We start from the raw sequence: 12,754 nt of genomic DNA on the forward strand, positions 1-12,754 counted from the left end.
GGAGAAGCTGGAGTTTAAAAGATGATGGAGTTGAAATTTTAAGGAAAAAAATAAAGCCAAGTTGGGGTGGTGGCAGAGGCTCAGAGGGGCAGCTGGAGCTACTTGGGGTCCACAATGAAACAAAATTTCTGGACTTTTATAAATTGCATTTTCTTTATTTTGTGTAGTATCATCTAAAATTTTCAAAGGTTTTCCCTCATGTACAGTGTACTTTACACAGTCATTCCTATGTATATAATTATCATCCAGTCTCCTCAAGCCCCCACTGCCCCTGCCTATTCCTTCACTGGCCCCACCCAGGGGAGAGCATTCAAATGAGGCTGGAGAGGTTGGCAAGGAGCAGATTCTGAACTCCCTATAGTTAGATTCTGAGCCAGAGCTGAGCCTAGATGGGGGGAGCTGACTCCCTCTTCCAAGATTCCACATTAACCAGAGACAGCAGGACAATATTTATTAACACTTTAAGTACGGACTGCCTTCAATCCCGTAATTCCATATCCAGGAACTTGTCCCATGCATGACCATCGTGAGGACGGCGCAGGACGGGGCTTGGTTCAGATTTGTCATTCATAGGGCTGCTGTGAGGTGTAGTTGACCTGACACCACCTAACACCATCATCACATGGGTTGACCATGAATCAACATCTATAAGATGTGACTGCCTCTACCTGCACCCCAACTACCCCACTCAGTTCTGGTTCCACTTGTTCAAGCCAGACCCCATCCCGACCCCTCCAGTCTCCAAAGATTCCCAACAGAGTGAGTTTGTGTGAAAAATCCGCTTTAATAATCCAGCTTCAGCTCAGCTGAGAACCTCCCCTGTCAGGGACAAAGGGCTGGGAAGGGAAGTCTTCCAGGGGTTTCAGTCCACGACGAGGTTGCGGCTCAGAGAAGGAAAGAGCTCAAAGAAGCCCTAAAATGGGAGTCAAGGGGGATGTGGGATGAGTAGGGGCCCTGACGGAGGTGCCCATGGTACCTCCCACCAATATGAGCCTGACAAGAAGCGCCTGCATTTGAGCTATCGCTTGACATTTGTCCCAGTCTTCCCATCCTGGTCCGCTTTCCTTCATTTCCCTCTGGGGCTGGTCAAGGCCCCTGAGTCTTTAGAAGAAAAGACGGTGGGGTCCGCTTAGCAATATGACCAACCAGCCACCATAACCTTAATCACTTGGTCATGGCGACATTGCCCAGGAACAGGTACAGAACCAGCAGGGTAGGTGGAGTTACCTTGAAGAGAGTGAGGGTCTGGAGCACTCCTGTGGTGCAGGCTACCTCCCGGATGGAGTGCATAGAGAGCTGGGGGCTGCCCAGATCCAGTACCCGCAGCCCCAGGCGGGAAGCCAGGATGGGCCCGATGGTGGTACCGCAGGTGGAGTCGTTGCGGACCATGACCTCCTGGGAAATGGGGAGAGAGGCTGGTGAGTAGTGTGCTCTTTATAAAGTGTGTGTGGGGGGAAGTGACCTTAGAATTGCAGCTGAAAGGTAGGGGCCTGAGAGAGCAGGTCTCCCCACCTAGGAAAGGAGCAATAGTTAAAGGCTCAGCTGCCAACTAAAAGGTCAGGGGTTCAAACCTACCCAGTGGCATCATGGGAGATCTGCTCCCATTGTGATTACAGCCTAGGAGATCCTGTCAGGCAGACCCACTCAGTCCTACAGGTTTCCACAGTCACAATCAACCACCCAGCCATCCCTCCTCAGAAATTTTGAAGCGATCAGACAAAACCAGAGCCGACACTGAAACGAGCCCTCCAAGCACTGTATGCTGCCCGCTTCTCTGCAGCCACACTGCCACCATCCTAACTCCATAAGCAGTTGGGGGTCCAAGCTCCTGAGTCATAAGCTTTTCCTCTGGAAGCTGCTGGGTTGTGAAAGACACGGAGCAACTGGAGGGTGCAGAGTGGAAAAGGGGAGGACTGACCCAGTGTGCGCCAGGAGCGCACTGCACTGCGAATCCTCCCAGGGATCTGGCTAGCATCATTGTCACTCCCATTTCACAGGTGTGGAAACTGAGACTCAGAGAGGTTACGAGATTACCCAAAGTTACACAGCCAGGACTTCAACAGAACCAGCACTGTATCCACATTTACCCATATCAAGAACCCCTGCTCTTCTCTGAACCAGGGAACTCTTCCACTAAGGTCTACTCCTAGGCTCCTCTCTTATTAGGGGCCATCACCTTGCGCCCCCATCCTGTCCCTCTGTCACATGTTCCTAGGCAGGGCCCTCTCACCTGCAGGGGCACCCCGACATTGTTGGCCACTTCTCGGATCAGGGCCTCGGAAACAGCATTTGAGGCGTAGCGCTGCTTGCTGTTCACCTTGATCACGGGGCCCTGGAGGGAGGTGAAACAGGTCCAGCAGGTGAGGCAGCGACAGGCAAGGAGCCCAGAGGGGAAGAGACGGGGCTCGGAACCAGCCAGGCCCCTGCGCCCTGAGCAGAACAGGAGCCTCTCACCTTGTGGAAGGCGGGCCGGTGGTTATCCTCGTGCTTCTCTCTGTAAGACAGAGAGGGTCCAGCTGGCGAGCGGGAGCCAGGCCGTCACTACCCACCACCCTTCCCATGACAGACGTCACTAACGGCTCATGCTTTCTCTGGCCCGATCCAACAGGCCCCTGGAACATTCCAAACACCACAGTCCAGGCAGCAGCCAGCAAAAGATGGGCATCAGTTTATAAAACAAAGGCTACTCAACCTATCACAGCTACTTATTATGTGATTTTAATCAAGCTGAGCCTTAGAGCAGCCAACAGGAGGTCCCCACTGAATCTCTCAGCGAGTGAGAGAAGGGGCCGGGGAAGAGATGGGCGCCAGGCCAGGGCTGTGGGTGGTGACACTGGGTCCTGGGCTGTGCCTGATGGGGTGACTCACGGGTAGTTGGGGTGCACGGCATGGGCCATGTCAGCGCTGATCATGTAGGACTTGGGAATGGCTTCCTCGAAGGCCGTCAGGTGATGGGGAGAAGCTGAGATCCGCCGCAACACCAGCTCCGTCAGCAGTGACTGCGCACCTTGGGCGCTCTCAGACCCCACCTGGTGACAGTGGAGAGTGGACATGGGGGTCTGGGGGAGAGGGTCTGAGCTGGGAAGGCCCAGGAGCCCCAAGTCACTGAGTTGGGGGGTAAGGAGGGCTATAAGCAATCTCTCCAACTCCAGGAGCCTGGACCTGGGTCATCACTGAAATCCTGATGGCAAGCTGGGGCCCACGTGACTCAGCCACCTCTCCTCGTGGGTTTACAGCACCCAACCCACCCCTCTCCACTATCTCACATCTGGGGCTCGGCTCAGGCTCCCACCGGCCTCTGCCACAGTGGTCTTTGCTTAGTGAATGTTTACAAATCACACTGTGTTTTCATGTAATTGTTCAGAATTTTGTTTTGTAATATTAAACGGATTAATGTAATTAATTTCTTATTGCATATTTATTATCTTCTGTTTCACCCAAGTGCTCACTTTTTTTTTATGCAAGTGACAGACTATTACAACCACTGAGCTGAAGAGAAGCCCATCATTAATACGCTGTAAAGTTCCCTCTCCCCCCTGCGGGCAAGCGTGGCCACGCAGAGTGCTACACAATGGGGTGGAAGCAGTGATGGACACGTTTGGGGACCACGTCCTTTAAAGGCACGATACACACTCGGTGTCCCCTCTTCCTAGCTCAGTGCAGACATGACGATGGGAGCTTGAAGAGCCACCGTGGATGCTGACATGAAAGTGGTAATAAGGATCAGAGATGAAGGCTGAACTGCCAGCTCTGACCTGCGCAACCACCTGAGATACAGCTACCGACAGTTCAAGCCAGCACACTGCCGCCTAGCAGTGCCTGAAGATCACACCCGCACATTAGCCAGTGCCCAGTCCTGGGGCCACGAGGGTGAGCTGGGCACGACTCCTGTCGCTGAGGAGCTCATCACATGGCAGAAAAAAAAGAATAGAGACTAGAAGTCGATGCACGCTGAGCCGACAGGGAATTCCCAGGGCTGACGAAACACAGGCAGTGCCTCCCAGGTCTGTGAGGCCCCTGAGCCTCTCTGGGTCAGGAGCACGCCTGGCACGAGCTACAGGAGACTGAGGGGCCCCTGATTTATTCTGGGTTGGGAGTGTTCCTTGCATGAACTGGTGGAGACCTGGGTCAGGAGCGTGCCCGGCACGAGCTGGTGGAGACTGGGGGGGCCTCGCTCAGAGCCCTCCACCTACCTCTTCATTGTCGTAGAGTGCAATCATGCGCACGTGGGGCTCCGTGGCCAGGGAGGTAGGGGCTGCACAGGAATCGATCAAAGCCTGGCTCGGGGGACAAGAACATTGCTGTCACCTCTACCTCCCTGAGGACTCAGTCCACTGACAGGCTGGATACTCTGACCCCCCACTGGCCCTCCAGCACCATGGCGCGTGACGTGGGCTCAGGCCTTCACCACCTCAGCTCTCAGGAAAAGCCAAGCCTCAAAAGTCAAGGGGGCCAGTTCATGCAACAAACTGGCCTCAGCTGAAAGACCAAGTTGCAAAGAGGCGCCTGTGGTCAGCTGGCTCACTGCAAATCCCAGGTCCCTGCTTCTCAATTACACCTCAAAGTCCCATTGCTTGAAACAGAACAGGCAGGGAGAGAAGAGGCAGGAAAGGGCGGAGGGAGGGGCGAGGGCAGAGGGGAGAAGCAAGTGACATAGGGCAGAAAGAGGGAGGCAAATCAAAGGAAAGATGAAAATCCTAAGGAGCAGAGAAGGTGGGGGAGGCCGGGCCTCAGGCCAGGGGACGCAGGTGGGCAATACCGCCCTCCTGGGCAACAGGGCAGTACTGCAGGCCTCTGTCAGGAAGCAAGGATCATTGAAGGAAAAGCAGGAGCTAAACTTCTCCGCCTTCCCCTTAACCTGGCCCCTCACCCTAAGCCAGTGCAAGAAGTGGGACCAAGAGGAGTGGCACTGAAGGGCAGTATTGAGCCCCTTCTCACAAGCCACCCAGTAGCAGAGACATGGTGGACGGCAGCCCTCTTCTGAGCTCTCCCAGGTCCTCTGCCTCTCCCACAGGCTGCCTGGGTGTCCCGCTCTCACCTGCAGGGCACAGAAGCAGCTGTGCAGATTGTCCAGCCGAGGGGCAAAGATGAACTCCTCATAGACCCCGCCCAGGACCTGCAAAGATAGGACAGACGACCTTCAACCCCACCCCGACTCCCCTGTGTCTCCCTGGTTCAAGGGCTGTACAAGCTCTCCTGGCTGGTGCCTAGGATAACCTGCACTTGAAACCTGGTTTAGGGGACTCCTCTTCCTTCAGGGCAGGGCTGAGCTGGGAGTGGAGGAAGGGCAGGAGGTGAGGGAAGGTGGGAGGGTGGAGGCAGACAGCTCCTGACCAGCTCCTGTGGGGCAGAACCGGGGATGGAATGAGCGGTCACAGAGGAAAGTTAAGGAGGCGAGCAGAGGAGGAGCCAGGCCAAGCCAGGGAAGTGCAGAGCCTGTTCACAGGACAAACCCGGGCCAAGCCAAACTCTCAATGCCGACTCAGGGCGACCTGATGAGATAAACAGAGTAGAACTGCTTCAGAGGGCTGTGCTGGCGTAACCGCTACGGAAGCAGATTGCCAGGCGCCACTGAGTCCAAAGTGCCAACCTCCAGGCAGGTGGTCAGCACAATCCTTGGAGCCCCATCAGTCTCTCTGCTGGATGCTGGGAGAGATAAGGAGGCTCCAGAAAACGGGGTCACAAACAGGCCCTTTGTCCCCAGAGGTTCGGAGCCATTGTGGACCAAAGTGTGGACAGGCACCCGCTGCAGCAAAATGCATGTAAAAGGCTGTTCCTCAGACTCACCCCGAGAGCTGAGATAGCAGGTGTGGGGCGGGGCGCCTGCCTGTTTGAGAACCACTGCCGTAGTGGGGGAGGTGTCCCTGCTGGGCAATCAGGGGTGAGTGTCTGGGGAGCTGGCAGGTATGCTGAGTGCTCTGGGGGGCCTTGCTGGGTGGGCTGGGGGTCCCCGAGTTGTCCTCACCGCAGGCTGGGTGTCGGCAAGACACAGCTCCATCTCCAGGATGTCCTCGGGGCTCAGCCCCAGTTGGGAGCAGAGCAGGGACATGAGGACGGAGTGGTGTCGGTCATCCTGCAGGACAGGACGGTTCTGAGAGGAGGCTCCATGCCCTCCCTCCTCTTTCCTTCTCAGATCACCCCGCTGTTCGCCCTTCCCCCATCCCGAGGTGGCACTTACCACAGTGTTGAGGGGCCCTGGCTCGGGGGTCCCCTTCTCCAGCTCCTCCTGGATGGCTGTGGCAAGAATGGGGACTCTGTGGAGACACATCAGAGGAGAGTGTGGGGAGGGCTGCCAGGCACAGTCACGGAGGGCACCCCTGAACCCAGATGCCCCTGAGGAGGAACTGCCTCGCCCTTTGATTCTCAGCTCGCTCCCCAAATGGTGGAGGGCAGGTGGCTACGTAGCATTAATGGGACCCAAGAGAAGACTTCAACCTCAGCCACTGTAGGTAGTGGCCTCCCAAGGTCCGCCCACCTCATGTTGTCCCCCCAGCCACCAGAGCCAGCATCTCACAGGTGCGTCTCAGTGTTGGGTCCAAAGTTCTCATTGATGTTCCGCTGCAGATGGATGGCCAGGTGTGGGATGCGGAGGATGGGCCGCTCCACGTGCACCAGCCGCTGCTCCAGCCGGCCTGAGGTGGGGCACTGTGGCCAGTCAGGCCGTGAGCACAGGGCACAGGCCACCCCCTCTGGTGAGACTCCCACTGCACTCAGACTAACTGAGGTCCTCCGGCCCCTTCTCGTCCTCCCGCGGGGTGTGTGTGTCTATCCCTCTTAAGGGGGCTTTTCCAAGTCTACCCTGAAGGGGAGTGACTGTCAATCTCCAGCTGCCCTTTTCCCACCTTGACAATGACACGCCCAGCCAAGGTCAGGTCACGGTCAAACCAAGTGTTCCAGATGCCACCACCATAGGTCTCCACGCCCACCTGGTGGAAGCCCACCTGGCTGCGGCGAGACCTGCGTTTTACCTGAGCACACAAATGGAAAGGTAAAGTCAGAGACAGTGAAATGAAGAGATGGAATTATCAGTTGGGCTTGGGGCGCCTGACCTAAGGGGCTGAGACCACAAACAAGTTAAGTAACATGGAGCAAAATACTAGTGCCAGATAGAGGGACAGTGTGTGCAGGAGGGACACCAAATTTACCAGAGCCCTGCCTGCTCTCTCAAAAAACTCACTGCCAGAGAGTCAGAACCCAGTCACAGCCGGCCCTCCACCGGGTTTCTCAGGCTGTAAACCAAACAAGAAGAGATTGTCCATTTTTTTTCCCCAAGGAGCTTTTGGTGGATTTGAACAGCCAGAGGCGAGGGCTACCTTTGACTTAGCATTGCAACTCCCTACAAGCTGTTCCATCAAAGCTCCCCTGACTCGGCTCTACGGAATGAAAACAAATTGCCATTGACTGGACTCATGTCTGGGAACATTACAAAGTGCCTCACCAGGCCTTTCTTCCGCACCACTTCTGCATAGACTCAAAATGTCAATCTTTCAGTTAGCAGTCTATTTTATCCACCCAGGGAGTACGGGCAATAACTTAAAAAAACCCAAAATTTAAAAAATCACTGCCCTTGGCTCTGAACAGACTCACAGCCGAGCCTCCAGAGGGTTTTCAGAGCTGTAAATCACGCAGGAGGAGACTGCAAATCTTTCTCGCTAGGACCTGCTAGTAGATTCAAACCTTCTGCCTCTGGGTAAGCAGCACAACCCCTTACCCACTGGGCCACCAGAGCTCCCTAGGGGGATTAAAACACCTCAATTCTGCCCTCTGATTACCGCTCCCCCCTCCAGCACCCCCAGCACAGGCCCAGTTTCTTACCCGGAGGCAGGGGCTGTCCGTGTGAGCACCAATGAGGCTGAAGCCATTGCCAGGGACATACTGGCCCCCAACAGCGAAAGCGATGATGGTGGAGGAGTTCCTGGTCAGAAAGTACTGAGGAAAGGGGCAGGATGAGGGTGCTGGCACACAGGACTTTTGAGTCCCTGCCCAGTACCCTGGCCTCTCGGCTCCCACCGCAACACACCCCACGTACCTTGCTCTCAGGTTTGAGATCCCAGCTGTCGGTCTCTTTGAGTTCATGGAAGCCAGCCTGGAGGAGGCGGCTGCGGCACTCAGCCACAGCTATGGATAAAGAAGGTCCTTCCAGCTAAGGAAGCCGGTGCGGGGCACGCCAGGCCCTCCCTGCCTTCCTCGCCCTGGTCACTTACCGTGGAAGGGAGAGGGGCTCCGGTTCACGAACTTCAGAAGTTCCCGGGCCGCGGCCTGCACCGCCTCTCTGCGAGCTCTGCCGGTCATGGCCACCTAGGAGAGCAAGGTGCTGACTCTAAGCGATCTGGGACCTCGGACCTTTTATCCAGGCTCCCTACGTCCACGCCTAGAATAAAGGAACTCTGCCTCCGCGCTTCCTGCACCGAAAGCCCCAGATCCCGGGCTCGGGACCCGCCCGGCTCTGACGCCCCGCAATCTGAGCTTTGGCCCGGCCCCCTAAGTCCCACCCCCGTGCCCGCCCATCTCGGAATTCCCGGGCGCAAACCCAGAGCGCCCTCAGTGCGAGCCCATCTGCACCACGTGCCTGCTCCTCGGGCACACCCCCGTCTCTAACCCCAGACACCGAAATGCCCAGTCACTAGGCGCGGACCTTCCGGTTTCGCTTTGGATCGGAATGCACCTCCCACTTCAGAGCGGGACTAGTCATGGGTTCGAGCACCTCCCACCTGCCGGCGGGGTCTCGGACGGAAACTCAAGGGGCGCAAAGGCGGACACCTACCTGCATGACCCCGTTCGCAGGGCCCAGTGTGCCGGCCGGCCAGAGCGCGCGCCCCGCCCCTGGCGCGGCTTCACCCTCGGGCGCCCTCTGCCGCCCTGGAGGTGCCAGGACAGGCGCTCAGCACGACAGGCGCCCGCTGGTACTGCGGGCCCCCTGCACCATACACAGTGCCCTCTCTGCACTGCATCCCTGTGCTAGCGAAAGCAACACGCCCCGGATTCTTAGAGCGCTCACGATAAGCTTTATTAACTTTGTGGGAAAGTTCACTGTCTGATTTAATCTTCAGAATCTTCATTAACTTTGTGCTTTTACTGTCCCATTTTACACATGAATAAACTGAAATACAGAGGCAGGTAAGGGGACTGTGGTATAAACGGCAGGGATACGGTTTGATTTTAAAGGCCAGGAACAAGCACTATAGCCTCCTCTTAGGATTTCTGGGTCTTTTCCTACACACTCTGTTAAGTATTATGTTAAGAGTCTCTGAGTGCCAGAAGCATTAAGGTCTAGACTGCCACCAAAGTAAAGGTCGGAAGTTCGAATCTTCCTAGAGACCCCTAAGGAGAGAGGCTTTACGATTTGCTTCTGAAAGGTCATGCCCTTGAAAATCCTTTGCAGCAATTTTGCTACGCACAGCACACATGGGGTCACGCAAGATGGGTTATCAACCAACCGATCAACAACTACTAACAACAAAGCATGTTAAAGGAGAGATCCCGTTGATAAACGAAAACAGCTCCACACACCTTGGAGGCAATGCCAGTATCCCTGTGCCAACAGTGACGGATGTTGTTAGGTGTGACCGATGACCCACCGGGAACCCCTGCACAATCCCTGCCCAGTCTGGCATCTCCCCTCATCATGGTGGTGCAGAAGCCCAGGGCAGTCACTGTGTCAATCCCTCCCATCCAGAATCTTCCTCTTTTACAATCATGAGTCCCTTCTCTAGGGATCAGTTCTTCCTGATAACAAAAGCCAGGTATTGAGTGAGCCGCTGTCTCTGCTTCTAAGGAGCTGCGTTTCCCCCCTGGGACAGATTAGTTTGTCCTTTAGGCCAAAAATCCACTTCCATGGAGTCAATTTCAACCCAGTGATCCAGGGCTGTATCTCCAATCACATCCTTTATCCTTAAATATGGCTTTGCAGTAAAAAAATCCAAAACCCAACAACTATCAACTACACAGAAAGACCCTGCTTTATACAGCTGTGTTCATGGGCCCTGAGCTCCATAGGATTGCAAATGCTCAGGAAGTGTCTGAGGCCTCATGCTCCTTCTGTTGACTCAGAACCGACTCATAGCTGCTCCTCTATTGGGTTTCCGTGGCTGTAAATCTTAATGAGAGGATACTGCCCATCTCTCTTGCTCACAGCCGCTGATGAAGGCAAATCACCAGAGACGCACAGCCTAGCTAGCAGCAAGACTCGCTCTGCCATTAGAGCTTTTCTTTACCAAGGCTGCAATTCAAAGGCATCAACTCTTTTTTGGTCTTCACAGTGGTAAATAGCAGTTCTTAAAGCTCTGTATTCCTGTCTAGCCATAGATTCTCATCTAGACTCTCTCTGGATCAAAATAAGGCCAGCCACTAGCAGTGTAATTGGCGTTCCAGAGATGAGAATCTATGGCCCCATCAGCCCTTTAAATGCTTCTGGGTGGGAAGTGGTGGTAGTAGCTGGAAAGGTTCTATAACACTCACTTTAACTGACAGACACTACAGGGGAATTTTCAAGGACTTGAGAAACTCTAGTAGCACAGTGTTTAAAGTGTTTACCTGCTAAAGACATCTGCTTTTTAGGAGAAGTGGCAGTTTGCTTCCATAAAAATTCACAGCCTTGAAAATCCTACAGGGCAGTTCTGCTGGGTCCGTAGGAGCCAGGCTTCCTTTCAGGGGTGGAGTTTGATTTGGTTCAAGCATCCACACACCAGGTGATAGAGTAAATTTGTAGGATTCCCAAACCATTCGTTGAAATGCCGTATGTCTAAATATCAGTGCTAAGTGGAACACAGACTTAATATGTTTGCTCTCCAAGAGTCAGAGACTAACTCTTGATGAGGGAGACACACATTCAAGGAGGACAGTGACACTTACCATTAAAACAGGAAGGGATCCAAAGTGTATAAAGATCAGAATCAGACTAATGTCAAGCAGAGGCTGGGCAGAAAAAATATTAAGGCAGATGCCCGTAGGATAAAACCAAGAGCAAGTTCAAGTCAAGTGGCTAGGATCAAGGACAATGGAGTGGAACCACCCACATCCTCCCATTACACCAGGGAACCAAAAGACAGAATTGCATTGGGAAAATCTGCTGTCAGTGACCTCTCTAGAATGCTAAAGAGCAACTATGTCAGTCTGGAGACTAAGGTGCGCCTGATACACGCCACAGTCTTCACAGTTACTGGTTATGCATCAGAGAGCTGGACCATGATAAGGACGGCAGAAGAAAGATTGATGCCTTTAAGTCGTGGTGCTGGAGAAGAGTGTTGAACATACCATGGACCACCAAGAAGACAAATAGGTCTGTCGTGGAGACAGTGAAACCAAATTTCTCCTTGGAGGCAAGGATTTTGAAACTTTGTTTCACATACTTTGGGCATATGGCTAGGAGGGACCAGTCCTTGGAAAAGGACATCACACTTGCAAGGGTGGTGGGACAGCCCAGGAGAGGAAGACCTAGGATGAAATGGATTGACTCAGTGATTGGATAAATAGGATTAGATCTGTTGGAGACAATGAGATTGACTCAGGATAGGGCAAGGTTCAGAGTTATTGTACACAGGGTAGACGCAGGTGACTCGATGGCACATAACAATAATATCATCCTATTGGCCCAAACTCAAGCCCAGAAATATGTCACAATGTGGAGCCAGCCAGCTATATTAAGGTAGAGCCAACTAGCTGTATTAACACATGACTCATGTGACCCAATGTCTTTATTCCTTCATTTCTAGAGACTGACCAGTCTCCGAGAGAGTTTCTCCCTGTAAGATATTTCTTTTCTGTTTTTGCTTTCACTTTTACTCCTGTCTTCTCATCTTTTCTCTCAACTGCATGCTCTGAAAAGGGCTTGGCCCACTGGGATACATTCGTGCAGGACACAGCCAGGCTAGAATCAGATGATTTCTTCTATAGCCAGCCTTCCAGTATTTCCCATCCAGTTCAATTCTTTGGGCAAGGGAGGTTGAACCAGGGCACTTACCACATGGTAATGCAAGGGAAGGAGGACTCCACTTAAAGAAAAACTTCTACCGTTCCCTCTAGGTAAGCACAGGCTGGTGTGAGAAATTAGAATGTCATCAGAAAGCATAAATTAGAAAGTGGAAGAAAACACTTGCCTTACTGAACAGCCATGCTTATAAAATACAAGACCAACAACAATAACCCAATGTCCTCTTAATAAATAGAAAGAAAAACAAAACTCAGTCATTGCCGTCTAGACTCATACGACTGGATTTCAGAATTTGTAAATCACACAGGAAGAGATTGCTCATCTCTCTGCGTAGAGCCACTGGAGGGATTTGAACCACCATCAAAGAGGTGTGGCCTTTGGGTCAGCAGTGTACTCCCTTTGGACTACGTGACCAAAGACAGAAACACTGGGAAATGCAGCAGGGCCCATAGGATGACAGGAGGCCAACGAGAGCCTGTGGTCAGGGTCAGAGCAGCAAAGCAGAACAAACACAGCAACTTATGTGCAAAAAGGAAGTTTTCCATTATTTGTAGGTGAGATGATTGCCTGGGGCCCTCAGGAAAACAGAGTCACTAGCTATTTGAACTGGTAGAGGAGCTGGGCCGAGGGCCTGATTTTAAAACAAGCTTTCCTGTCCAATATCAACTAGAAAACATAATAGTACAAAGATCCAATTCACAAGAACAAGAGAAAACTATTAACTTCCTAGGAAATTCAAACATGAGCATCTCAAAAGCATTGTAACCAGGGAATAAATGTGAGCTAAAAATGAGACACCATTTTTTATTTCTCAAAGTCACAAAA

General features: G+C 53.1%; 1 protein-coding gene across 1 annotated transcript; it reads right to left on the reverse strand.

Annotated features, from left to right (window-relative positions):
* Window positions 1–766: 766 nt before the first annotated feature.
* On the reverse strand, window positions 767–8,292 carry DNPEP (aspartyl aminopeptidase). The gene is made up of 14 exons (XM_006890254.1): window positions 8,205–8,292; window positions 8,030–8,118; window positions 7,816–7,929; window positions 6,843–6,968; window positions 6,515–6,645; window positions 6,179–6,254; window positions 5,966–6,073; window positions 5,039–5,116; window positions 4,194–4,277; window positions 2,869–3,029; window positions 2,455–2,494; window positions 2,231–2,332; window positions 1,228–1,395; window positions 767–913 (listed from the first exon to the last, which is right to left on the reverse strand). The coding sequence occupies exons 1-14, from the start codon at window positions 8,290–8,292 to the stop codon at window positions 863–865; spliced, it is 1,416 nt and encodes a 471-aa protein (XP_006890316.1). The 3' UTR covers window positions 767–862.
* Between the last annotated feature and the right edge of the window lie 4,462 nt (window positions 8,293–12,754).

The sequence above is a fragment of the Elephantulus edwardii genome, unplaced genomic scaffold (assembly GCF_000299155.1).
Source record: "Elephantulus edwardii isolate Elephantulus edwardi_28Jun2011 unplaced genomic scaffold, EleEdw1.0 scaffold00087, whole genome shotgun sequence".
NCBI classification, from domain to species: Eukaryota; Metazoa; Chordata; class Mammalia; order Macroscelidea; family Macroscelididae; genus Elephantulus; species Elephantulus edwardii.